Genomic DNA, 25,952 nt, shown 5'->3' with positions numbered 1-25,952 from the left:
TGCTGTGACTCTACACTTCCTGGTGGTGTATCCTCCACTTCCTGGTGGTGTGATCCCCGTACCTTGTACCTCTGTTCTCCACAGTTACTTTTGCCCTTGTCTTCTCCTTGGCCAGACTGGCCCTTCCCCTGGGCCTCACTCTGTCCTATAGATAGCTAAGTGCTTGGGAAGGGTGTGGATAGTAGGTTTGGTAAGGTGCTCATTCTAGAACTATGACTCTGCAAAGTGAGCAGCTTAAAATCTGCCTCAGGCTTTACATCAAGTCACTCAGGGACTCTGGAGCAAGTTCCCCACCCACCCTTGGATTTCTTCTCTTCTAAAACTGGAGTAGACTAGATCATAAAAGTACCCTTTAGCTGGGGAAGCCCTTGGCTCCAGGAAGAAGGAGCAGAGTCTTGGGAGGGGGGCAGGAGGAGGTCCTCCTCTGAGAGCTATGCCTTTCCGCTGCAGGCTTGATGATAAATTTCACCTGTCAGGTCCTGTGTGGAATAAGCCCTCTGATGGATGGCAGGACCCTTACACTGTGACAAGTTTAGCTTCTAAAGGCAGCCCATTCCTGGTCTAGAAGCTGGCGACTAGGGCAGGGGAGATAGCTCGGTTGGTAAAGTACTTGTCATGTAAGCCTGAAGATCTGAGTTCGGGTCCCAGGATCCACTTTATATGAAAGCTGAGCATGATGATGCACACCTGTAATCCCAGAGTTGGAGGGACAGAGAGACAAGAGGGTCTTTGGGGCTTGCTGGCCAGTCAGCCTAGCTTAATGGGTAAGCACCAGCCCGCTGAGAGACATTGTCTTAAAAAACCAAGATGGACATCAACAGAGGAACAATACCCAAGGTTGTCTCTGGGACATATGCTCCCCACATGCACACACCCCTGCCAACTAGTGCAGTCCTTTATAAATGACTTCATTATTGTTGCATATGTATAAGGATGTGTGTGTGTGTGTGTGTGTGTGTGTGTGTGTGTGTGTGTGTGTGTGTGTGTGTATGATTATGGGGGAAGTGTTTATGTCGAGGTCAGAGGATAACTTTATGAAGTCAATTCTCTCCTTTGAGCTTAACATGGGTTCCAAGGAGGATCGAACCCAGGTTTGTGTAGCTAGAGCCTTTACCTGTCTTGTCATTTCACTGGCCCCAGCTGGTGCGGATACGCTCCTGAAGTCTCAGTTTTCTGCCCTGTAGGATGGGAGCGGTGATATTGATGTCATTGGTGGGTTCACATTGGGTGATTAGCCCCATCTCCTTGACAGCAAGATCTTTGGTTGGCTCATGCTGTATCCCCAGGGGCTAGACAGTGCTGCCCCAGGGCAGGTGCTCCGTGCAGACATGCTGAATGGCTCCCCAACAAAACGCTTTGTATCTCGTTTGTACAGCATGCTTCCATGGCTGCTGACTTTCTGGAGCATGTTCCCTGGTTGTCAGTGAGCACCGTCTGGTTACTGTAGACTACTAACACAGCTGCTCTGGGAGAAGGCCGTGTCAGGAGACAGCAGAGCCAGGATTCTCACCCAGGATGTCTCTTTCCTGAACCTGTGTTCTCTGTTTGTGCTCTGCCTCGGTCCCAGCAGGAACTCAGGACCATGCGCCCTTCTTTTCTCTGTGCTGCCTTGGAAGTTGCTTGTGACCCATTAGTGTGGGTGCAGGTTGGGAGAGTGGTGGGGAGAAGGAACACGGGGCTGCTACCTCTTAGGATCTCTCCCTGTGTAGGGATGGTGGATGGGCAGCTGTGTGTCTAATGGACAGCTTCCCCTGGAATGGCTCTTCTCTCACGTCTTGAAGGATGTATTTGAGTGAGGCCTTCAGTCACTTGTGGGTTAAGCATGAACTTCTTGCTTCCTAACTGACTGGCCTGCCTGGGTTCCTCTACATGATCTTATTTTATGATTTATTTTTCTCATTCTCTTAATGATGAGGAATAGCATCCTGGCCCTCTGCCTCCTGGGTTCCTTGTCTCCACTTCTGATCTCTGCCTCTGCCAAAGCTAACATTTAGCAAATTGGATCAGCAGAGGCTCTCACGTTAAATGATGGGTGAGTGTAGGGGGGAGGCATCTAGGTGACACTGTAAAGTGCTAGGCTTGTGCTACCTCTTTTCCATCTCTAAGTAATCCTACAGGGGGGTCGCTGGTCCGTGGGACTGGGGTGAGTCTCTGAGGGCTATAGTGGGTGGAGGGGACAGGAAGGGGCCACTGAATCCTGTTGCTGGAAGGGATAAGCTCAGTGGTTGTCCCAAGCTCGAGATTTTCAGACTGACTGCCCACTTCTTGAGACAATTGCTCAAGCACCATGGAAACACAGGCAAGAGCATGAGCTCCTGACTGAAGTTCCTGAGTGTCGCCAAGCATTGCCTGGGGGACTAAATGCAGACACTTGGGCCTGGTGATCCTGAGTCTCTTGGGATAGCCTGGGTACCTTCTGTAGATTAGTGGATAGGTGGGAAGCTCTGGTCCTGGGTTCTCTGAGCACAGGCAGAGAGCTTACCAGTGGAGGCAGATGCACAGAGCCCAAGGGGACAGAGACTGTGTCTGTGAAATCCTTGGCCCCAGGTGAAAGCTTCCTTTCTAATTTCCCCGAGTCTCGGTTTCCTCCTTGATAAAGTGTTGCCAGCCTTATAATGTGACATGGAATGAACAGAAAGAGACATCTGCATTCGGTGTGGCACGTGGCTAGTTAGCTCCCAGCAAACAGTGTCTGAGGATGAGGAAGGACAGAGGCCTCCAGTCATTTCTCCCAGAGAACTGATGGGCTAGTTTCATTCTGCCTGGCCTCACACTTCAGAGGGGAGTCGCTGGCACCATTACCTATAGCCACATGCACACGGGGCATGTCTTTCTGAACCATTCTCCAGGGCTCTTCTGAATGGCAGTAAAAGGTCAGGGTGAAGGTTGTGGGATGTAGAGCCAGAACGCTGAAGTTCACCCCTGTTTTAACTCTTTACTACTCGTGTGAATTTGGGTGGGTCAGTTAATCTTCAACGTAAGTTTTTCCATTTGGACCACGGGAAAAATAGTTGTAAGGGTCAGAGAGGTTGGTATGAGAAATAAAACGCTTATCAGCTTGGTTCCTGGTCCATAGAAAAGCACAGTTATAGCCACTATGATGGTTATTATCTACCCTGCTGCCAAGTTCCTGTTGACCTCTGACCTGTTTGGCCAAGGGCTTGTTCATATCACAGCAAGTTAACTGTACACCTCGTGGCTCTGTGTTGAGGCTTTCACAGATTCCTGTGGGCAACTTTCCACTCACGGGGTGTAATGTTGGTGCACACAGGCTCATGAGTTGGTTTGTGGTCTGCCTCATTCATTGTGTGGCCAACATTGTAGCCATTTAGAGGAAGCTGAGATGATGGGAGAGGCCCTGGTCAGCTGGGATGAGAAGATAGCTTGGGAACAGGATGCCCACGTTGCCCTGGTCTCTACCCTTTCCTGTGCAGTTAGGGAAGTGGATGTGAGCCTTGCTCGTTGCCCTCCACCCTAGCTGTTAAGGGAACGCCTTAGGTGTCTCACCATAGGCCAGGTGGCCACTGCTGTGTCAGCCAGAAGGCAGCCAGGAAGTTGATAGGCTTCCTGGTACTGGAATGAGGTCAGCAAGGGATGGGGTCAGGGAAGGTCTACTACCCATCGCAGTCTGTGATATCTTTCCTGAGTGTCATGGGCCCTTACTAAAGGACAAAACCTGGATAGTCATCCATGCATCCCAAGAGGACAGTCGTGGGTGGATGTTGAGAAGCTCTGCCACTCATGTGCCAGATGCCTTTGGTTTGGAGTGCTCAAAGGGATGAGAGCCTAGGTGACATGCTGCCATTGTCCTGTGGATTCGGTCCTGGGCTCACCCTTCCAGAGTCAGGAACCCATGTCTTGCCTGGCTGTCTTGCTTATCTCTCTATTTGGAGAGTGGGTTCAAAGGACATAGCACATTTACCCTTGACCACGGTTGATGATGCCAGCAACCCTCTTCAGAAGTGTGACTAGTCATGACTCGATTGGCCTGACTGTAGCAGGATACTCGTTCCCTAGGAGATAAGATGACAGGAGGCATTTGGGCCCCTTCCATCTCTAGACAGTTTCCTGAGAGATAACTAACCACGTGACACACAGTTCCATCTTTAGACAGTTTCCTGAGAGATAACTAACCATGTGACACACAGTTCCATCTCTAGACAGTTTTCTGAGAGATAACTAACCATGTGACACACAGTTCCATCCTTAGACATGGTTTACTGAGAGGTAACTAACCATGTGATACACAGTTTGCAGACCATTGCCCTTTTTTCATTCCCACATCACAGTGGAAGATTGGAACATCATAGATCTCAATAGAAGAGATAATGGAGCTGCCCTATAGGCATCTTCCCACCTCCATTGATTATTGTGAAGCCCTGGGCAGGAAGTGCTCACTGAATATAGACATCCCGAGGCTTTGTTAGTACAGCACCATAAGCAGCTGCATCTAATCCATGGGTGTCTGCCAGAGCGATGATAGGTCATGAGTCACAGTGACTACTCCCTGGTCACTCTGTTCTTCAGCAGGGCAGGCATCTTGACTTGTTCATGTCTCCATCCTCAACAACAACCATGGTGCCAGATGCATAGCTAGAATGGCTGTCTTTCTACCAACCGTGAATACTGTTTCTCCGGGCTCGTGCATTCCACTTCTGTAGATTCAACCAACTGTTGAGTCAATCAAACAGTTTTGAAAAAAAAAATGTTTTCTTGAACACATATATTTTTCTTGTCATTATTCTCTAGACAATATGATAGATGTAACAAACTTCTACATTTAAAAAAATTTATTTATTCAATGTATGTGTGTGTGTGTGCCTAAGTATATGTATTGCACCATGTGTGTGTAGGGCCTCTAGAAGCCAAGAGAGAGCATCAGATTCCTTGGAGCTGGAGTAATAGGCAATTTGTGAGCTGTCTGACATGGGTGCTGGGATCAAACCCAGATTTTTCTAAAAGACACACAAGTGCTCTTAACTGCTGAACCATCTTTCCAGCCTCAGCATTTATGTTTTATTTGGTATTATAAATAATCTAGAGGTGATACAAAATATAAAATATACAGGAAGACACTAATAGCTTATATACTAATAGCACACCATTTTATATACAGTCTGAAATGTCTGTGATTTTTGTTTCCTTGAGAGTCTGGACTCAATTCCCTGTGGATACCAACAGCATGAATTAGTGTGTTTAGATGCTATCTAGAACACGGTGAAATCTCAGTGAGTGAAGAAATTATATAACCCAGCGCATATCTTTGAGTTCAGTACTGTGTGAAAGATTGTCACATAAGCCTAGTTATGGATATCACTGCAACAGATAGCTGCCTCATTAGCATGGGACAGTTGGGATGGGTAGGAATGCCGTTAAGTACCACTTGGCTTCCAGGCACAAGGAGACTTGTCTTCATTTAATCACTCAAGAGCCCTGATGAGTTAGTACGTATTATTACATTAGTAATAATGTATGTATTACATTAGTACATATATTAATTTAGGAATGAGGAAATGGAGACTCAGAATGACACGGTGTTTCTTGGGGAGTATGTGACCGTTGAATGTTAACACTAACTCTAGAGCTTGGGTTACCTCAACTGCAGGCTAGTATGCTTTCTCTGATCACTGTGCTACGTTTTCTGGGTCTGTAAAGTTTTGACCTATGGTTGTCATATATCATGCTTGATTTGGAGGCCTTTAGGAGTCCCAGTCTAAGGCCCCATAGTGGGTTCAGGGAGGTGCAAGTGTTCTGAGATTCCGTGTCCCACTTCACACGTGGTGTATTTCTCTTTAGAGATTCTGAGCTTGCATCAGGCCTTCACAGAGGGGCTCATGGCCCACTTTAAAGTGAAGAACCATTGAGCGTATGAACCTGTGCAATGTAAGCACTGACCAGAGAGTCCATTTCTCTTATCCACAGAGGACTGATTATCGTGAGAAGTAACCTCAGCTACATCATCGAGCCTGTCCCCAACAGCAACAGCCAACACCGTATTTACAGATCTGAACATCTCAAGCTGCCCCCGGGGAACTGTGGGTTCGAGCACTCCAAGCCCACCGCTAAGGACTGGGCCCTTCAGTTTACACAGCAAACCAAAAAGCAACCTCGCAGAGTGAGTTTTTAGGTTCCCAGTGGAGCCGGCAGACTAATGTGAGTTTGTCCCCCCCAGGCACCCTTACTTTGATTCCAGAAGTACTTCTAAATTGAGGGAGAATTGGGAAGAAAGAGGAAACACCCCCCCTACTTCTTTCTTTCTTGGAATTGTTGAGTGAGACACCATCATAAGAGAACCACTGTATTTGGAATGCTCTGAGAGGCTGATTTCTGAAACTGTATGAGGTTAAAAAAATGTCCACTTCCCCTCTTGGAATACCTCGTCCAATGTACAAAATGTTTTTTGTTCACACTGAAAACAGAGGTCTGTGGTCTCAAGGTTATTTGGGAACTAAACTGTCGACGCGTTCCCTCATGGGTTGTTGGCCTCAATTCTGCCTATATTAGCCAGTTTGGCTTCTTGGTTTTTGAGAAAAAAAGAGATTAGATCCCATGGCCCAGAAAGGCCTCCAGCAATAACCAGTTGCAGATGGAGGTGGTGGGCTGCAGCCAGCACTGTCCCTAACACCTAAATTTAAGAAGTAGGGTCACAGCTTGTTAACCAGCACGGCCACTCAGCAGGTTTTTAGAATAAGCTGGAGCCAACTGTTTCTATGCACTGATCCGCTTCTCTCTCATCCCTAGATGAAACGGGAAGATTTACAGTCTATGAAGTACGTGGAGCTTTACCTGGTGGCTGATTACTCAGAGGTAAGGGGTCAGCGACAGATTCAGCAGAAAAACTTCTCTCTTGAGAGCGTCCATTCAGCCTCTGGCTACTTTGGGGAGATGTGGACACATTCATCTTTTAGTTTATCGTGTAAATTTGACCTTAAATCTAGCCCAGGGCTCTTTTAGCCATTTTAAACAGGAAAAAAGAAAACAACAACAATCAAAAGCCAAGGAAAGCTCTTAGTGTGGACACATAAGCACCGGCGTTACTTAGATGGGGTCTCACAGTCCTATGGTAATATCAGTCATTCTGGTTTTGATATTTGTTCTTAGACTGTCTGTAGTCCTTTCGAGAATCTTTTAGACTTCTGTCTTACAAAGGTAGCAAGTGTTTTCAGCGTCTGATCAGATGGCATTTTCTCATATGTATCTATTTTTATATCCATGTTGGTGTTCCCCAAATGTCCCCAGAGCAGCAGCATATGTGGCATCTGGGAACTGTGAAAAATGTAGATCTCTGAACCTCACTCCAGATCTCTTAAACCCCAAATTGTCAGGGTGGGGTCCCACAATCCGTGTCTTACTAAGACATCGGGGTAGTTTTAATGCATCGCAGGTGATCTTGGGAACCACTAGCCTAATAGGCAGGGTTAATTCATACTCCTCAAATTGGACAGGCCCTAAGATTTCACAAACACCCACCCACCTGGCTCCATCATTTGTTTCACTTTCATGGGTGACGTCCTGATTTTTCTAGGTTGTGCCAGCACAGTGCTTGGCATCAGGCTACAGCCCTGAGCCAGAGCTGCTCCTTATTCTGGAGTTCACAGCAGAAACCCCAAACCATTGTCATTCTGAAGCATGACAGCTGCTGAAATGGTCCCTTGGCGATGCTTAGAATGCACACAGAGGATCTGATGTGGCTGGGGGGCTTGGGAAAGCCTCTCTGAGGTGGTGATGTTGAAGGTGGCAGCATGCATATAAAGCTTCAATGGAGAATTATCCCGGAGTCACAGGAGTCCGGCCTTCCTTCTTCCACAGCTGACCTGATGCACTCACCACACACGGTTCCATTAACCAGGTGTTTCCTTCAAGTCCCACATCGAGCAGCCAAGCACACGTCTGTGCCCTGGCTGAACACTGAACCCAAACTTTCTGTCCTCCGTGAAGGCGGAGCTCATCACTCTGTCTCACACTCCCTCCACTTGGGCCTACAGCTTCCCCAAAGGCCTCATTCTAGGTAGAGTTGCCTTTTCCACAGCCCCACAGTGTGGATGGGGGAGAGGGGGTGCCAGGGAGTGGGAGTGTTCAAGCCCAGGTTTGAGAGCCGCCTTAGAGTGCTGGAGGCAGGAGGAGATGGCCCTTGAGCTCCTTAAAGAAATGGGGGCGGGGGGGGGGGGGGGGGCGGGCAGGGGGAGGTTAGGGTGCTCACTGGGCAGCAGAGTGTGGGTGAAGGGCTTTCTAGGGAGGGAACATTGTGTTCATTTCGGAAGAGTTTAGGTTTTTAACTGATGTTGGCATTGTTTTTTTTTTTTTTTCTCAGCAGCTGGGGTTTTTATTTTCTCTCTGTAGACGGATGTGCAGATGGGGGAGCAGTAACAGAGGTTGGTTTTAAAGCCATCCAGGCTCCCCACTCAGCCCTGTCCCACAGCATCACCTTTACCATCCTGTACTGTGAAGGTTGCTGGGAGAAAGTGAAGCCCCCTCCTCCAGGATAGTTCTCCATTTAAGCCTTGCCTCTAGTGTCATCTGATACCAAGGTCTTTGACCATTTTTCCTAAGCCACAAGATCCTTTGGTCAGATACAAGGTCCTGTGACTCCAATAGTCAGGCACCTAGAACCCCCACTGCTCTAGTTAAAAGGAAGAGGATTACTCCTTGTGCCCAGTGGGTCCTCGGTGCAGGGTTTTAAAAGCCACTGTGTGTGAGTCTCCGGCAGGCACAGAAGAGGGGGTAGGTGAAGATGGAGAGCCTTCAGTCCCCTGCCGTCTAGACTCACAGCAAACCGGGGAGGAAAAGTGTCTGCTGAAGGCACCGTCACGACTGTGGGGCCATCCAGAGAATCTTACTGTGGCAGAGGGGTGCGCCCTAATCACCAGTAGCATAGGCATCTGCACCCCCTTTGCTACAGTGCTGTGACTCTTACTTCCTTGTAGGTGAAGGGATCTCTTGGTTCTCAGGGTCATGAACATCCCTCAGCTAGAGGCTTTGAATGATTCATGGTGGGGTGGAATAGGCCAGGCAAGATCTGTAAGCCCCAGAATCTGCAGGCAGAAATGTATTATTACTGGAAGTTAATCTGAGACTATGGGAAGGGAAGGATGCGGGATTTGTGATTTAGACACAGCAGCCTTCTCCTCTGGGCTCTGAACTCAGAGCAGTTGAGGGGGTGTGGTGGGGGGGGCAGGGTTCAGGGACCATGGGAGAGTGCTGGGAATCGAGGCTGTGGTATTGCTGTCTAGAGAGCTGTCTGCAGTAAAAGTGAGCAAGCAGTGTCTCCCTGCCTCATTCTAGGTGGGAAGTCCTGAGCATGTCCATTCCATAGGTGATGTGGAACACAAGAAAGCTTTTTGGGTGGTTCTGGGCATACTTATTCATTCATTAAGTGAAATAGAATGTAAGAGAGCAAAGAGTAAGATTCATATTGGAGAAGGCGAAAGAATGGCTATAGATGGATGCCTGTAAAGGACTTTGATGGCACCAGTAGGATGTGAGGTATCAGGAAAGGCTGGCACACTGTGTTATACTTCCAGGGTCACCCTAGAAAGTAGAATCTTGAGACACATTTTTCTTATGACCAGGAGTTGTAGACTATAGCCCATGGCCATGTGAACCTACTACATATTTCTATGAGTAGTGTACTGGAGCAGAGCCACACCCTTTGATTTATGGTCTCCTGGAAGCTTCTCAGCCACCCAAGGCAGAACTGGGTAGTTGTGGTCCACTAAGCAGAACTAAGTAGTTGCGGTTCACAATCATGTGGTCCACCAAGCCTAAAAATGTTTACTCCGTGGTGCTTTGCAGAGTAAGCTTGCCAACCACGGCTCCAGAATCTTCTGGAAAACATGATACACTACTTCAACTATGGTGGCCTTATTGGGCCTTACTGTTTGAGGATAGGATTAATATATTTGGAAGCCTGAAATCTCATGCTGATGCTCCAATAAATATTTACTAAATGAATGGAAATAATCTGCCACAGGGCTAGTTTAGAAGCCGGGAAGCCTTCCTAATGGAAACTTCTAGATTAAACACTCTGCAAAGGTCTATGCAACAAGGTCCTAGAATTGTACTCTGTATGAGGTAAGGATAGCAATGGGGTTCTCTTCTGGTGAGTGACAGTCCCAAGGAAGTCAAGGAATGTTCTAGAATCAACAAGAGAAAGGAAAATGGTACACTTCTCTGTACCAGAGCTGGGACACAGCCCTTGCCAATCAAGTATTTTGGGGTATTTTATTTGGCTGTTTATTCTTTGTCTTTGGGTATTCTGGTGGAGGGGTTGGAAGGAAACATGTGATAGCTTGAAACTGAGTGGACATAGTACCTACAGTTATAACAGTAAATTCACTAGTATCCAAAGTCGGTGTAAAAATGGCAGCAGACAGGGCATGTCTGTCATTTGGGAATGCGGGGGAGGTTACAATTCTAAATTTTTTATCTTTACATCCTGCCGATTTCCTTACTTCATTATTGAAGGTAGAAGAAAGAGGTCTGTCCTTTTCAGACAGAAGTGACAAATATGAGACTTCCTCTTGGAACTCTGGGCAGACATTCTAATTGAGTACAGCACAATCTTCTCTTCTATGCTTGATTAGCAATGTCTGTCTTCACAATGATGAAGTTTCAGAATCTTTTTCACTACAGAAGGCACTGTCAATTGGAATGGAGTGCAAGGCAAAACCTGTTTGCTGATGCCACATGGTCCTGTCACCTCTAGGGGACATTTGCATGGCTCTCCTCCACAGTTATTCTGTGCAAGTTCTCAGTGGGTTTCCTAGCTCTTTTAAATCGTGTACCTCATTAGTAGAGGATCCATCATTGTAGTTATTTCTGGCTCTCTCGCCATTGAAGTTGAAGCTCCTGTAGTCTGGGGTCAACATGTAACATTCATATCCCCCTTTTGTGCTTTGCACAGCAGCTTGTCCACAGAGTAATTCAGCAACCATCAGATCAGGATTAACTGGCCACATGCAGGAAAGCTCTGTAATATAGGTGACAGTGGCTTCCTATTGGGGTGATAAACAGAGCAAAGAGACCAGTCCCTCTTCTGACTAGCCAATGAGTTAGCCAAAGGCATTGTAATTTAAAGCATGGGAAATAAAACTTGCTTGAAGGGCTAGAAGAAGAAACCGTCTGCTCCATGTGCTGCCTTGAGCTGGGAGATGGAGATGTCAAGCAGGATCTCCATCAGGTCCTACCCTCGGTGAGCTGTGGGAAGGACCATTGCCTAAAAATGACTGCGTATCCAAGACAGGAGAGTAAGAGCACATTTAGTGACAAGAAACCGGGCCCCAGAAAGGCCCTCGGATGAGAGCTATGGGAAGGTCTCACCTGGTTCTGTTTGTCCCATCTAGTTTCAGAAGAATCGGCATGACCAGGATGCCACCAAACACAAGCTCATGGAGATCGCCAACTATGTTGATAAGGTGAGACCAGGTGTGCTTTCTGGGGGAGGTAGTGGCACCTCAGATGGTCTGCGGGACAGGTAGTCACACGTATCTGAGCTCTTGTTGCTGAAGTCAGCACCCCCAGCAGGTCCTTGAAGGAATGTTCTGTGCCATCAATGCTGGGGAGGGAGGCATGACAACACCCTGACTGTAAACTAGAGGCAAGTCACTCTGCTTCTTGGGGTTGAGTTTTGTTGTTGGTGGTGGTGGTTTGTATGGGTGTTTGGGGGCTTTGTTTTAATTTATAAAGCACAGGCATTGTCTTCAATCAGTGGCTTCCAGTTATTTGTATAGTTTTCTGATGGAATCCGTAAAAATGAGATCTTACGTCCCCGCTCATGTAGAAGTCAGATGGGAGCAGACAGCAGGAGCCCCCATAACTCTGTCCCTCTGACCTTTCTCACATCTGAAGTGGCTCTTGAGGTACTTTGGGCATGGAAGAGCCTAATTTAAGAAAGCTTCGAGGATGTGTGTTTAAGAGTTCCTTCCAGGTGAAAGCCTTTGACGTAGGAAGGTTTGAAGTGGGTCAGGACCAGAAAGTGCATAGAACCTTTAAAACTCAGGATGCCATCTGTCTGGAGCCGCTGTGTGAAACTGTCTAAGGATCCCCTCTTCTAGGAAGACTACAAATGGCTGTGTTCATGGTCAGGGTCATTGACAGCATGCACTTAGGAAATTAGTAGAGGTTTGAACTGCACTAAACAGGGTGTTCTCAGACCCAGAAGTATTCTATGTAAAAGCAAGTTCCAGCACAAAATGCAGAGAAGGTAACGAGGCAATGACAGCTCCTCTCCACAGGCTAATGGTGTGGACTTTAAAAAGTAAGCCTTGGCCTTGGCCCGCCTTGGTCACATGCCTCCTTTCGGGGTTGGAGAAGGGGCCATATTGGTGACTGAACCTAAGGCTTCATGCATGCAAGGCAAATGCTCTGCTCCTGACCTGCAGACTCAGCCCCTGGGTCACAGGGCTCTTTGAGGCTCTGATAACCATTTCAGGACACTGTAGAACTTGGAAGGCTTGCCTCTTGGCCTGCTAGAGGTTCCTGGGTCCCAGTTTTTGAGCTGGAGAGAGGCTCAGCGGTTGACAAAAACAATTTGAACTTTCAGGGCTTACAATGCAAGTTTGCTTGCTGTGAAGTCATTAGATGGGAAGTTCTCAGCCTTGTATCTCCCTCCCCACCCCCACCCCCACCCCTGGCCTCAACAGCTGTGGAAACAGTCCACTGGCATGTAACAGGTGAAAGTCAAACACTAGCCTTTCCTGGAGGGAAGGATTCTAGGGACACAGGAGAGTCCTTTCTCTAGCTCCTACTTCAGCAGCAATAGTGTCTCCATGATCATATAACCAAACACTCAACATCTGGGAAAATGTGTTTTCCCTGGGGGTGGGGGTGGGATACAGGAAGCTGATGCAACTGTTACCTGCGTATCAACCATTGTCCTGGAGGCCAGGGAGATGGAGGGCTTGGCTGGCTGGCTGGCTTTAGGAATTTTCCTCCTGCACCGGGTGATAAGAACCTACCTCTAGGCACTGATTTAAAAAAATGGAAGTGTTATGTCAGTAAACACACGAAACAAACCAAAAACAACAACAAAGAGGAAAGACGTGCAAAAGAAGGTAACCCTAGACGCCAGGTGTTGGAGGAAGCCCTGGCCTTGCCGGATGGTCCATTCTTCAAAGCCTCTACTTCCTCCCAGCACAGGAGGTTAATTACTCCCAGGGGGGTGAGGCACATCAGCGCCACTGAAACTTGCTGAGCCAGCTACTCGGATTGAACATTTGGGCACTAAAACTGGAAGAAGTACACGCATGTGCTGAATCAGGAGCCCAATCCACAGTATTTTCCCTTAACTGTAAGAAAAGCCAAGCTCACTTCCTTAAAACGCTCCTTAGTGAAGCAAATTCAGACACTTTGGGCTCCCTGTAATGATTGATGTGGTACAAGACGCAATCCGGAGCCCATCTCGACTGCGGTGTCTCAGGGGCAAGTGAAGGCTCTGACTGTGTGTATGTATGTATAGTATAGTATGGTATATATAGTGTATAGATCATGTATTGTATGATCCAGCTCTTCAGCAGCAGATGGTCACAAGGGCCCTGAGGGTATAATCTGAGTTCATCACGGTTCCAGAGTCTTCTTGCTGAGACGTTGGACAAATTTCTTAACCTCTTTGAGCCTCAGTACTTGCCTTGTTCATGAAAAGTGCTTGACAAACAGTGGTGACCCAGTTATTATTTTTAGCTGGTCATCTATCCTTTTGTGGCCTCTGTGGACTTGAGAGGTTTTTCTTGTTGTTTTGGCCTTGGTGTGTAAAGTATCTGCTGGGCAAGCATAAGGAGCTGATTTCCTAGCCCCATGTAAAAGCCAGGGATGATGGCATGTGCCTGTAACCATGTGGTTGGTGGGGGAGTTAGGGAACAGAGACAGGTCCATCCCTGGACCTCATAAGCCAGCCAGCCAGCCAGCCAGACTGAATCAATGAGCTCTTGCTTTAGTGAGAAATGTGGAGAGTAATGGGGGCCCAGCACTAACCTTTGTGCTCCACGTGTACATGTGTACACATAGGACACATGCACATATAACATACACAGTCACTGACTCAGTAGCATTAAGGTCAAATCATTAAAGAACCCCTTGATGGGCCAGGCGGCAGTGGTGCACGCCTTTAATCTCAGCACTGGGGAGACAGAGCCAGGCAGATCTCTGTGAGTTCAAGGCCAGCCTGGTCTACGGAACGGAGCGAGATCCAGGAATGGCACCAAAACTACACAGAGAAACCGTTTCGAAAAACCAAAAAATAAAGCAAAAAACCCTTGATGGTTGGGATGCTTCTCGATCCTTTTTCTTCTTGCCTCAGTGTTTTCTAAAGCAAGACACTCCAGTTTGACCACCAGAATGCATCTCTCTGAAGATCTCATTTCCCTCTTCCTGGAGCCAGTGGCAAGAGAGCAATCCCAGCAGACGTGCTCTGAGCTCAAAGGCTGGGTGGTAAGAAGAGCTGGCCTTTCTGTGTCTTTTCAGTTTTACCGATCCCTGAACATCCGGATTGCTCTCGTGGGCTTGGAGGTGTGGACACATGGAGATAAGTGTGAAGTTTCAGAAAATCCCTACTCTACCCTTTGGTCCTTTCTTAGTTGGAGGCGCAAGCTGCTTGCCCAGAAGAGCCACGACAATGCGCAGCTCATCACGTAAGTAGTCCTTTCTGGTTATGCTGCATCAGCTTTGGCTGCAGAACCTCTGCCTGCCACAGGGATACTAAGTTCACCCATTCTTTCCCACGGGTGAATATTGGTTGTGCAAGAGATCCCTTGCTCCCTGGCATTTTTCAGACCCAGCACACCTTGAAAAAAAAATGTTAAAAAGTCCAAGAATGATAATAGTCCTCTGACGTGTTTCCATCCACGTGAGAAAATGAGCCTCACCCGTAATCAGCTGAGCAGCTGAGGCACTTGAGCGTCTATTAGGGGAGTGGATGACTCTTGGTCACCGCTGACAGCCTGAAACAGATGTTTTTAGCACCACAGGGCGCAGGTCCTCAGGTCCTTCACGTGGGTCTCCAAGCATCTCAGGGCCAAGTGCCTGGGGGTTGTCAAATGGCAAACTGTAGGACCTTCGTGAGAAGGCTTGGTGAGAGGAAGTGCTGGCCAAGGACGGTGTTGAGTCGGGGTGGTAGGTGACAGCCCCACCAAAGGTTATTGGCCTTCCAGGGTAATTTTCGGTGGTTACAACAAAAGGCACATAGATAATACACTTTTACTTCTTGTCCTTGAACACAGTCGAGTCAACAGTCATTTCAACCTTGATACCTTAATTTACCCTTTCATAGCAACTGGGATTTCCAGTATTTACTTGTCTCTAAAACCTGAGTGGTCACATGAGGACCGTCCACTCACTGAGCACGTCTTTGTTGACTGAGACATTTGGCCTGAACTTTAGGATGGAACGCCTTGAATCTGTTTACAGTAGGGCTTCTCCAGAGCCAAGTGCAAGTCTGTGAAATAACAAGTACGGCTTCGTACAGTTTGGTAGCTATTGAAATGATTAATCAAACATTTATTAGACATCCATTTATTCCTCCTTGCCTCCTCTGTTTGGGTGCAACAGAGCGAGGGATATGTTAAACTGGGGGGAACCGAAGCTGGCTGTTGACATGTTAGGGTCAGCATTTCAGGGCAGAGGCGAAAACAGCTCATCTCTGCACCCAGCTGTGGTTCGTGAGGCTCCCAAAGAGACGCAGCTGTTTCCTTGGCCCTGTGTGATTTGAGGATGAGCCATCAACCCACAGCTGCTACCCAGCATCCCCACTTTTTGCCCCTCGGACACATGCCACTGGTGGAAGTGGACATGATTCACTTGGACAGCACAGTCTGCGCCACACCCTTTCCCCCTACTCCTGCCTCTGGCCACTTTTTGTGAATCAGGAATGGGCCACAGCTTTTCAAGCCCTGCCTTCTTCCTTTCAGAGTCTTTGGGCACATTGTGAGGGGGAAGCGACCTTTCTTCTGTGCTACTGAGGAGGGAGTGAGTGAGAGGAAATCAGAGGTGTGGTATCCTGAAAGTTGTCCAGTTGGCTGGGTTACCAGGCTCATGCCCTTAGGAGGAGCAATCTGGGAATGTCAGTGGGGTCAGTGGCCAGCATGGTAGCCATTCACTCCTGTCCCAGGGGAACAGCTCTCTCGGCTCCCACCTGAACTACATGTCTTTTTCCTTCCTGCAGGGGCAGGTCCTTTCAAGGGACCACCATTGGCCTGGCCCCTCTCATGGCTATGTGCTCTGTGTACCAGTCTGGGGGTGTCAGCATGGTGAGTCTCTGACAACACAATGGTACTGCATAAGGGGACTGTGACTCCCGGGATAGGAGGCCAGCCTTGAAAAACCAATTTGATCTTTATAGTTGCAGAAGAAAAACACACTAAAAAGAGCGATGTTTCAAATGAAGTTATTAGGTCCTAAGGATGCTAAATTTTAAATCATCCTAGTTTATATTGGGTTTTAAGGAGTTATATAAACAGGCCTCTAGATCTCTCATGTACTTTTCCACACCATGGATTGGAGGAGTAAGAGCAGGGACTCGGGGGAAGAGAACAGAGGTGGAAGTATTTCTAGTGCGGGTCTTGAGTCCTTAGGTATCGTGTCGTGAAATAAGAACCTCAAGAGTCGCAATTAGGACATTTCTGTCTTTTGAAATTCTGACTTGGCGAGAGTAGGTTTTTTTGTTTCTTTGGCTATATAGCTGTGGCTTGCCTGGAACTCATGTAGACCAGGCTGGCCTCAGACTTGCTAGCTAGTTGAAGATGACCTTGAAGTTCTGTTCTTCCCGATTCCATCTCTTGTGTGCTGGGACTAAAGGTGTGCCACCATGCCTGGTATAAATATTCTATTTGCTGCTTTTGTTCTCCTTTCTGGGTTTTTGAGATGGGTCTCACTCCATTGCCCAGGCTGGTTTCAAGCATCTGGGCTCCAATGACCTTCCCGCCACCTCAGCCTCTCCGTTAGCGGGGACCATAGGTTCTCATCAGCACAACAGTTCTACTTGTTCTTTGTTTTTTCTTTTTAACATTGGTTTTTTTTTGTTGTTGTTGTTGTTGTTGCTTTGATGATTAAGATCACATGCTATGCCAGGCTGTGCGCGGGTGCTCTCAGAAAACAGTGAGCCACGTGTAGCTACTGCTCAAGTCAAGATGATGGTCAAGAGATACATCAAGAGGTCATTCACAGTCTGCGACTTTTAAGAACACAGGGAACACAGTCTTTTGAGCATGTGATTTCCTGATGAGGACAGTGGCTTTAGACTCGTTAATAGCAAATTATAGAGAAAGAAACAATATGCTCAGCAATAGGGGAACTGGTGAGAGGTATCAGGCTCAGGTAGCAAAAAGGCATGCAAGCCAGGCAGTGGTGGCGCTCGCCTTTAATCCCAGCACTTGGGAGGCAGAGGCAGGAGGATCTCTGTGAGTTCGAGGCCAGCCTGGTCTATAGAGTGAGTTCCAGGACAGCCAGGGCTACTCAGAGAAACCCCGTCTCAAAACAAACAAACAAAATAAAAACAACAAAACAAAACAAAACAAAACAACCTAAAGGGAGGTGGGGCATGGAAAGCAGAAATGAAACCCTGACCTTGAATTGAACTCTTCTCTGAACAGGACCACTCTGAGAACGCCATTGGCGTGGCTTCCACTGTGGCCCATGAGATTGGCCACAACTTTGGCATGAGCCATGATTCTGCCCATTGCTGTTCTGCCAGCGCAGCCGATGGCGGGTGCATCATGGCAGCGGCCACTGGGTGAGTCAGCCGGAAGGGTGAAGGTGGGGAGAAGAGGGAGGGGAGAGATACGGGGTCAGTGTGACCCAAGCAGTCCTCCTAGATGGCCCCAGTGAAAGTTTTAAACTGTTGAGGAAGACAGTGATGTGCTGTGGGACACTAAGTTCCTTAAAGCAGGTTGGTGTTGGTAGAGCACTAGACTGAGTTACATTTTGTTGTGGTTTTCAGCAATAAAATTGGCATCAACACATGTTTTTTTTTTCTTTCTTTCTGAGAGTGCACATGGGAGAGTGTCTTACCCAGTCTAATCCTGAACTTGTGAATTTGTCCACCTCAGTCATCCAAGTATCTGGGGCTTGAAGTATGCGCCACCACACCCACGTGCCCAGTTCTTCAGGAAGTGTCTTAGTTAGGGTTTTCATTGCTGTGAAGAGACACCATGACCATGGCAACTCTAATAAAGAAGATATTTCACTGGAGTGGCTCACTGACCGTTTCAGAGGTTCAGTCCATTATTATGATGATAGGAAGCATGGCGGTGTGCAGGCAGATGGTGGAGGTGGAGTCCTACATCTTTGTAGGCAACCGGAAGTGGACTGACAGTCACACTGAGGGAAGCTTGAGCAAAAGAGACCTGAAAGCCCACCCCCACAGTGACACACTTCCTCCAACAAGGCCACACCTCCTAATAGTGCTGCTCCTTTGGGGACCATTTTCTTTCAAACCACCACAGGAAGCTTTATGAGGCCCTGTTTTGATCAGAACCACAACCCTTGTCTTTTCATGCCAGCGTGGTCAGTACTGCTGTATTCCAGGCCTCTTTGGGAGCTTTATAGTTTATAGAACAAGAAGAGAAGGGGGCCATCTACCCACTCCTCAGGGAATCCATGAAGAATATGAGCAAGACTGCTCAGTCTCTGGTGGATTTTCTAAACTAGAGCTTTTGAAAGCAGAGAACTTATCTTCTTGTGTCTGTACTTGGCATACATCATGGCACTCTTCAGGACTCGAGCCCCTCCCCAGAAGGCATTGGAGTAGAATTTTTATTACAAACCAGTGGGGTCGGTCCGCTTATTCTTTGTAGAGAACGGCGGTTCCACGCAGCTTTCCTGTGTAGCGCCAGTATTTGCTCACCACATCTCGACTACTGTGACACCAAAAGGATGATGGTGACATGTGGGACACAGACCCATGGGCATATTCAAATCGCTCTGCAATCACAGTTTAAGTCCACCCCTTTCTTTGTCAATCCCAGTAGAGCAGTGGTTCTCAACCTTCCTAATGCTGCGACCCTGACCCTTCAATACAGTTCCTCATGTTGTGGTGACCCCCAGCCATAAAATTATTTTGTTGCTATGTCATAACTGTAATTTTGCTATTGTTATGAATCGTAATGTAAATATCTGATATGTGACCCCAGAGGGGTCACGACCCACAGGTTGAGAACAGCTGCAGTAGAGTATCCGTAGACAAATGGTTGACAGTTACAGTCATTACTACTCTAATCTGTTTTCAAGTTATTCACACACTGTAGTAGGTGAGTCATTAGTAACGTATGTCTTGGGGCATACTGTAGTACTGGAGGAGAGCTTTGGTGTTTAGCCTCTAATTGGTGGGAATTAAGGGCAGGGCCTCACCGGGGTCTCTCTACAGACCCATGTTGTCATACATCAGTTTCCCCATATTTATAGTTTGTGCTATGCAGCTGTATGACTTTCTTACACAGGCCTATGTTGAATTTAATTTATGAAGTAGGCCCAGTATGAGGTTAAAAACACTAACTCAAACTAGAACATTTAAAACAGCGATGATAAGAAAAGTCACTTCACACTTAGGACTTGTCCATTTCTGGAAGTTTCTATTTGATATTTTCAGGTCACCGTTGACTGCGGGTAACCAAAACCATGGGCACCAAAGCTGCAGATAAGGGAACTGCTACAGTTTTGGTTCATTTTCATAGTAGCAGGCGACTTGGGAGCTTTCGTACATACTCTTGTGGTAGAGACCAACATTTGTGTATTGGCTGATGGAGTTTGCTTATCTGGAGAACAGCGATCAGCCCTTTAGCCATGAGTAAATTAAACCCATGATCTCGGGCTTTCTGGTTCTGGTTTTTGTCATGAGAAAATAGATCCCCATCTGGCATCGAGTTGGCTGGTGTTCTGTTCAGCTCTCAGTGTGGAAACCTGTCTTAATGTACTTCTTGCCCTTTACCTGCTCTAGTTCCCCCATGGAAAGGACAGAAATTGCTGTTCTGCTTCTCAACTGCTGTTTTTTTTTTTAAATAAGAAAAATGTAACCATATGGAATGCTTATCATTTCATGATTCAGGATAAAAAAAAAAATTCTAAGTTCATGTATTGATGAATGTCCTGGTGGGGCAGAGGGCATGCATGGGGTAAAGTCAGCCTCATGGGTGGATGGGCAGCAAGCTGTTTGGTGTGTTTAATCTCTGCTAATGGCTCCTTGTTCTCTGCCAGGCACCCTTTCCCCAGAGTGTTCAGTTGGTGCAACAGGAGGGAACTGGATAGGTATCTGCAGTCTGGAGGTGGGATGTGCCTCTCTAACATGCCAGACACAAGGACACTGTATGGAGGCCGGAGGTGTGGCAACGGGTACCTGGAAGATGGGGAAGAATGTGACTGTGGGGAGGAAGAGGTAAGTGTCAGGGCCATGCTAGAGAGACATTGTTTTCAGAGCTTAAGGACATCGAAAGGACAATATGATGGATCATTTCCCAGTGGCCAGCATCTTACACATGACTACCACAGATCCTTTGTGTGTAAGATGTAGACAGTGAGTCTGCCCAAGTGGACCATTTCTATGTCCTCTGCAGCTGTGGTCAGCACAGTCATATCCAAGATCAGGGTGGAGTCCTTGTGAGCAACTGTTCTAGCCATAAACCATGATTCCAGGGCACATAGGTTCCCTCCTCCCCAGAGGCGCCCCAGATGGTGTCTTTGGCCTTCCAGCTGCACTGAATTTACTCTGGAGGCCACACAGCCGGATAAACTCATGAACGTGAGCCTTAAGATAACAAGCTCTCACTGTTAGGCCTGGAGACGAGAAGATTCAAAGAAGTGTGGGGAGGGTGGCTGAGGAAGGAGAAGCAGAAGTCTTTATGGATAGACTTTTCCTCCTACAGAGCTTCAGAATGAGTGTGGAGAACATACACTCTAGTTCTGTCATTTTTATCAGAAACACGCAAAACAACAAAATAAAGCAGAACTAGATTGTTTCGTCTCTATTTTTGAAGGATGAGAAAGTGTATGTTAACCCGTGCTTGATGGGTTGGCGAACAGTAAGTGATGTTTGGGCTGTGAGACTTGAAGTGTCAACATCTCTATGTCGAGATGTTCTTTTGGTTTTTTACATTTGTTTATTTAGTGCACCTGTGTGAGCATGTGTGCATGCGTGTGTAGGTCAGAGAATAATGTCAGAGAGGATTTTTTCCCCTTCCCTTTCACCATGTGGAACACAAGGATCACTCTCAGATTGTCAGGCTTCTGGCCTTGTTTTTTTTTTAAAAAGATAACCCTGTAACTTTCATAATAAAAGAACTAGTAAAAGACTGAGAACCATGAACTAAAAGCAAGCATCAGCCCTGGCCCGTCAGCAAAGAGGGAGCTCTGTAAGGAACAGTGTGGATGTTAGGATTTTGCAAGCTCGGTATGACCTCATAATTACGGGATAATACCTATCCAGAGTCACCACGTGGTCCCATCTAAGTTGTGGTTTCTCCAAGGATGGTGCACCTGTCTCTTTTCTGTGGCAAATACTCATTACCTTAATGAAGAGCTGCCAAGTGATGTTCTAGTGAGGAGTTCTAGGGAGCAGAAGGCAGGGCCATGTGAGGAAGGCTGGGGATGGAGGGGGCAAGGGCGCCCCCTGCTGGGCTGAGTCCAAAAGCTGTCTGTTGCCTTCCAGGAATGTAATAACCCTTGCTGCAATGCCTCTAACTGCACTCTGAAGGAAGGGGCCGAGTGTGCCCATGGTTCCTGCTGTCACCAGTGTAAGGTAAGTGCCCCTTCCCCTGCCTCAGGCTTTCAGATGACAGGCTAGTGGGTGATGACTGTGTTTCAGCCTATATCAAAAGTTCTAGATACAGGGTTTAGGAGGGTGGCCTATGGTAGAACCTGTGCTTTTGTTGGTTTTTTTTTTGCTCCCAAATAAATATACACGGAGACTTATTATTACTTATAAATGCCTGGCCTTAGCTTGGCTTGTTTCTTGCCAGCTTTCTTAATTTATCCCATCTACCCTTTGCCTCTGGGCTTTTACCTTCCTCTATTTCTGTGTATCTTTTCTTCCAAACACCTGGTACCCAGGCCCATGGCCCAATCATCCTCTTAAGCAGTCCTGCTGGCTAAAGCCACTAGGAAACCTTGGTGGGCTTCAACAGTGGGTAGCATGGTCTTCTGAGATCAAGGGAAGGCTTTTTTCTGAGCCATAGGTGTCCTTGCCTGGCTCGGGGGAACTTGGACACCATTTGTTTTGACCTAGAAGCCCCGGAGAGGCTGTGTGGGGTTGAGTCCTTCAAATCTCTGATGAAAGCTAAGGAATAGTCATAGAGTGACCATTCACTCAGCTCCTGGATTTCACATTGAGCCTCACAAAGGATTCCTTGACTTCAAGCCCTGCCTGTGTGCATTTGGGGAATTTATCAACCATCCGAGTTTCAGCTGTCTGTCTGTCTGTAGACTGGCTCATGCTAGACACTCTGTTGGGGGAAGCTCAAGTCAAAGGTTTTTAATTAGTTTTTACAGTTTTCCCAAATGTGCTATTGATTGGTTCTTTAATGTGCAAAATGGGATAAGCAGCTGTATCTGTTTCATGGTTATTGTGAGGTTGGATGAGATAAGTATTTGGATAACACTCAACTTCACGTTTGGCCTAACAGCAGGGATGTATTGTTGATGAAGAGTTTGGAGACCCAAGCTTAGTGTGGTGAGACATGTTTATAATTCTGTCACTCCAGAGGCTACGGCAGGAGGATTGCCATGAGTTCAAGCCTAGTCTGCACTAAATAATGAGTTTGAGGCTAGTTTCAAGAACAAACCAAGAATGTTGTAAATGAAAACTTACATGAATGCCAACTACCTGTGTGTGGGTATGTGCGTGTGTGCATGCATGTATGTGCACATATCAGGGCACTGATCTGCCACATACCATGAGACGTTGACTAGATTGTGTTTCAGTTCTTGAATTATATAGGACTGTCTTGTAAACTAAATGAAATCCTAATGACACTTAAGTGAGACTGCATGAAGGTAGCTGTAATTGCCAAGGCACAGAGTAAACTATAAATTGTTATATAAATATTATTTCTTGCGTGCTTCCCAAGACTGCTGTGAAAAGGAAGTGAGTTGTGCTTGTCTTTCTTGGACACAACTCTGAAGGTGCTCAGTCACTGTCCATATCAAAAGGTCAATGATGGCTTGAGCTAATGAAGCCACGTGATCAGTGCTGTGATATCAAGGTCATGGGAAATTGTGTTCCACGGAGGAGATGCTGATGAGCTCTTGGCTGAAAGGGTTGAGGGGCAGGGAAGAAGTGACTGCTTTTCTCTTCTGGTTCTTCACCTCAGCTGGTGGCTCCTGGAACCCCATGTCGTGAGCAGGTGCGACAGTGTGACCTTCCTGAGTTTTGTACCGGCAAGTCGCCCCACTGCCCCACCAATTTTTACCAGATGGATGGCACCCCCTGCGAGGGTGGCCAGGCCTACTGCTACAACGGCATGTGCCTCACTTACCAGGAACAGTGCCAGCAGCTGTGGGGACCTGGTAAGGACCCTCCTGGAGAGCACGTTCTCTTCCACCCACCCCATCTGAGCCAGGCTCCCCACTGGCCACTTAGCATGGCCGAGCATCTCGGCTTCAGAACATCTTCAATACCGCCTCTTCTCTCAGCTTAAGAGAGACATCCAGGGGCGGCCAGGTGACAGCATTCTTCCTAGTCCCTTGAGGTTTTTAGTTCTAACAGGGTATTGTATACCAATACCCCGCCCCCCGACACACACACCAATGAAACAGAAATAGAGAATAAAAGAACATGCAAAAGACTGTTAAACTACAAAAGATGTTTAACCTCAGACATATTGAAGGAAAGCAAATTGTAACTACCATGAAGTGGAGTTTTTTCATGTATCAGATTGCAAAGACAGCAAGTGATATAATAAATAAGAACAACTGTCATAACATGGTATTGTGGAGGGTATGAGGAACCAGATACCCCTGTAGAAAGCAGTTTAGAGATAGCAAAAATTTTAATGCACTTTCTGGTCCCATAATTAAATTAGGCTTAAATTTTTTCCACTTACCCTTCTTTTTCTGAGAAGTTTTTATATGACATGAGAATATAAAAATAGTATATACAGTGAACATTTGATAATAAATCATAAGGAAATTTATTTTAAAATAATCTTTTATATAGTTTTGTCAGAGCAAATTTACACTTGAATAAATACATGTACTTGTTTATTTTACATAAAGAATTAAATCTTGGCTAAAGAGTTGACAGTACATGACATAGAGCATCTTCAGCAGTTTGTAGAGTTGATTAGTATTGTCATTTTTTTAGTTGTCAATGATGGGAACACCAACTCACATCGATATGTGGTACCAAAATTACCGAAGTATGTTTAGAGCCTTACCAGAAATTGTTGGAAATTCTATTTTAATTCCAAATCATGATTCATGATTTTTATTTTTTATTTTTTGAGATAGCGTCTCACTGTTTTTTTGACTGCTGGCCTAAAATATACTATGTAGTATTGAACTCACAGAGATCCACCTGCCCCTGTCTCTGCCTCTCAAGTGCTGGGATTAAAAGGCAGGCACCGCCGGGCGGTGGTGGCGCATGCCTTTAATCCCAGCACTCGGGAGGCAGAGCCAGGCGGATCTCTGTGAGTTCGAGGCCAGCCTGGGCTACCAAGTGAGTTCCAGGAAAAAGGCGCAAAGCTACACAGAGAAACCCTGTCTCGAAAAACCAAAAAAAAAAAAAAAAAAAAAAAAAAGAAAAGGCAGGCACCATACTCAGCTAGTGTTTTTGTTTGTTTGTTTGTTTTTTTAAAGAAACTCAAGCCTGCAATTCCAACAGTAATTTTATAAGCCAAACCTCCTAACAAAATATTAACATTAATCTGATGTTTAACGGCTGAGGTATAACAGTAGGGAAAACATTAAGTGTTGGTTTTCCTTAATTAACCCACTGCATGAGTCAGCATATGAACAGTGAAAACATGGCCATTTGTAATATAAAGTAGCCTCAAGACTGAGCTGAGGGGTTTCAGTGCATTCATTGGTTGTGTGCAAGGTGTGCAAGTGTCTTAAGAACCCATAGACACAGCGAAGTCACGTGATGCAGTGTGGGTGAACTCTGCCAGAAACACCTTGGATTCAGTACACATTCTGTTTTTAACTTTTAAATTTTTGGTCATTGCACATTCAGAAACTCATTGCTGTTGCCCATTTTTGATCCCCCCGCCTCCCACCAACATTCAGGGATGGAATTCCATATACCACCATTTTCAGAAGCTGGAAATTAGCACTACTCAGAAACAGCCTCCAACCGTACTTGCTTATGGATGTGAAGATATTTTCAAATATGTTTATTACATTGTCGCTAATTGTGGCAACAGCATCCTCGGTGCCCTGGAGTATGTTCTTCTATGATATAAGAGAGAGAAAACGAAGTGGATATGAAGAAAAAATTTCAAAGATAATGTTCTAACTCTTTAATGTTTGAGGCATGGATTACTAACTGATCTTTTGCAGGCCAGAAATAGGACAGCCCTTCTTCATTAGCAAGCAGGGTTAGCATGCAACTGCCATAGGTACCCCTCTTCACTGAAATGTTAAAACCAATCTAAAATATTTTCTCTGAATTAGTCTTGATGAATATGGAAGTGTCATATTGCCCGAGGCTAGCCCTGCCCTTGGGAGCCTCTGGCAGGCTTTCACATTGACGGGCGTTTCTTGCACACCTAGGAGCCCGGCCTGCCCTCGATCTCTGCTTTGAGCGGGTGAATGCAGCTGGAGACACCTATGGGAACTGTGGCAAGGGCCTGAATGGCAAATATAGGAAGTGCAGCCCCAGGTGAGGACCGCAGCACAGACCCCGGGGGAAGAAGAGTGAACAGGTGATCCCAGCTCTGCCCTCTTCACTCCCACCTGGCTGGTGTGGCTGGGACCCGGCTGACTTTTAAAGCAGTCAGTTAAAGCCTGCATCTGTTCTCCATCTGTTGTTGGATACT

The 25,952-nt window shown here is 46.7% G+C and overlaps 1 protein-coding gene across 1 annotated transcript in view; it reads left to right on the top strand.

The window, feature by feature from the left end:
• Adam19 (ADAM metallopeptidase domain 19) overlaps positions 1-25,952 on the top strand; it is an 87,184-nt gene that overhangs the window by 47,727 nt on the left and 13,505 nt on the right. The window contains exons 6-15 of the mRNA XM_052758358.1: positions 5,923-6,115; positions 6,742-6,807; positions 11,343-11,414; positions 14,458-14,624; positions 16,154-16,238; positions 17,580-17,719; positions 20,179-20,356; positions 21,626-21,715; positions 23,286-23,481; positions 25,687-25,795. Coding sequence (XP_052614318.1) covers positions 5,923-6,115; positions 6,742-6,807; positions 11,343-11,414; positions 14,458-14,624; positions 16,154-16,238; positions 17,580-17,719; positions 20,179-20,356; positions 21,626-21,715; positions 23,286-23,481; positions 25,687-25,795 — 1,296 coding nt within the window. The remainder of the gene's footprint in view (positions 1-5,922; positions 6,116-6,741; positions 6,808-11,342; positions 11,415-14,457; positions 14,625-16,153; positions 16,239-17,579; positions 17,720-20,178; positions 20,357-21,625; positions 21,716-23,285; positions 23,482-25,686; positions 25,796-25,952) is intronic.

This window comes from Peromyscus californicus, unplaced genomic scaffold (assembly GCF_007827085.1).
Source record: "Peromyscus californicus insignis strain IS unplaced genomic scaffold, ASM782708v3 Scaffold_3__1_contigs__length_106647218, whole genome shotgun sequence".
Lineage (NCBI taxonomy): Eukaryota > Metazoa > Chordata > Mammalia > Rodentia > Cricetidae > Peromyscus > Peromyscus californicus.
The sequence above is the reverse complement of the archived record's forward strand: the minus strand, read 5'-3'. Positions and strand labels throughout refer to the sequence as shown.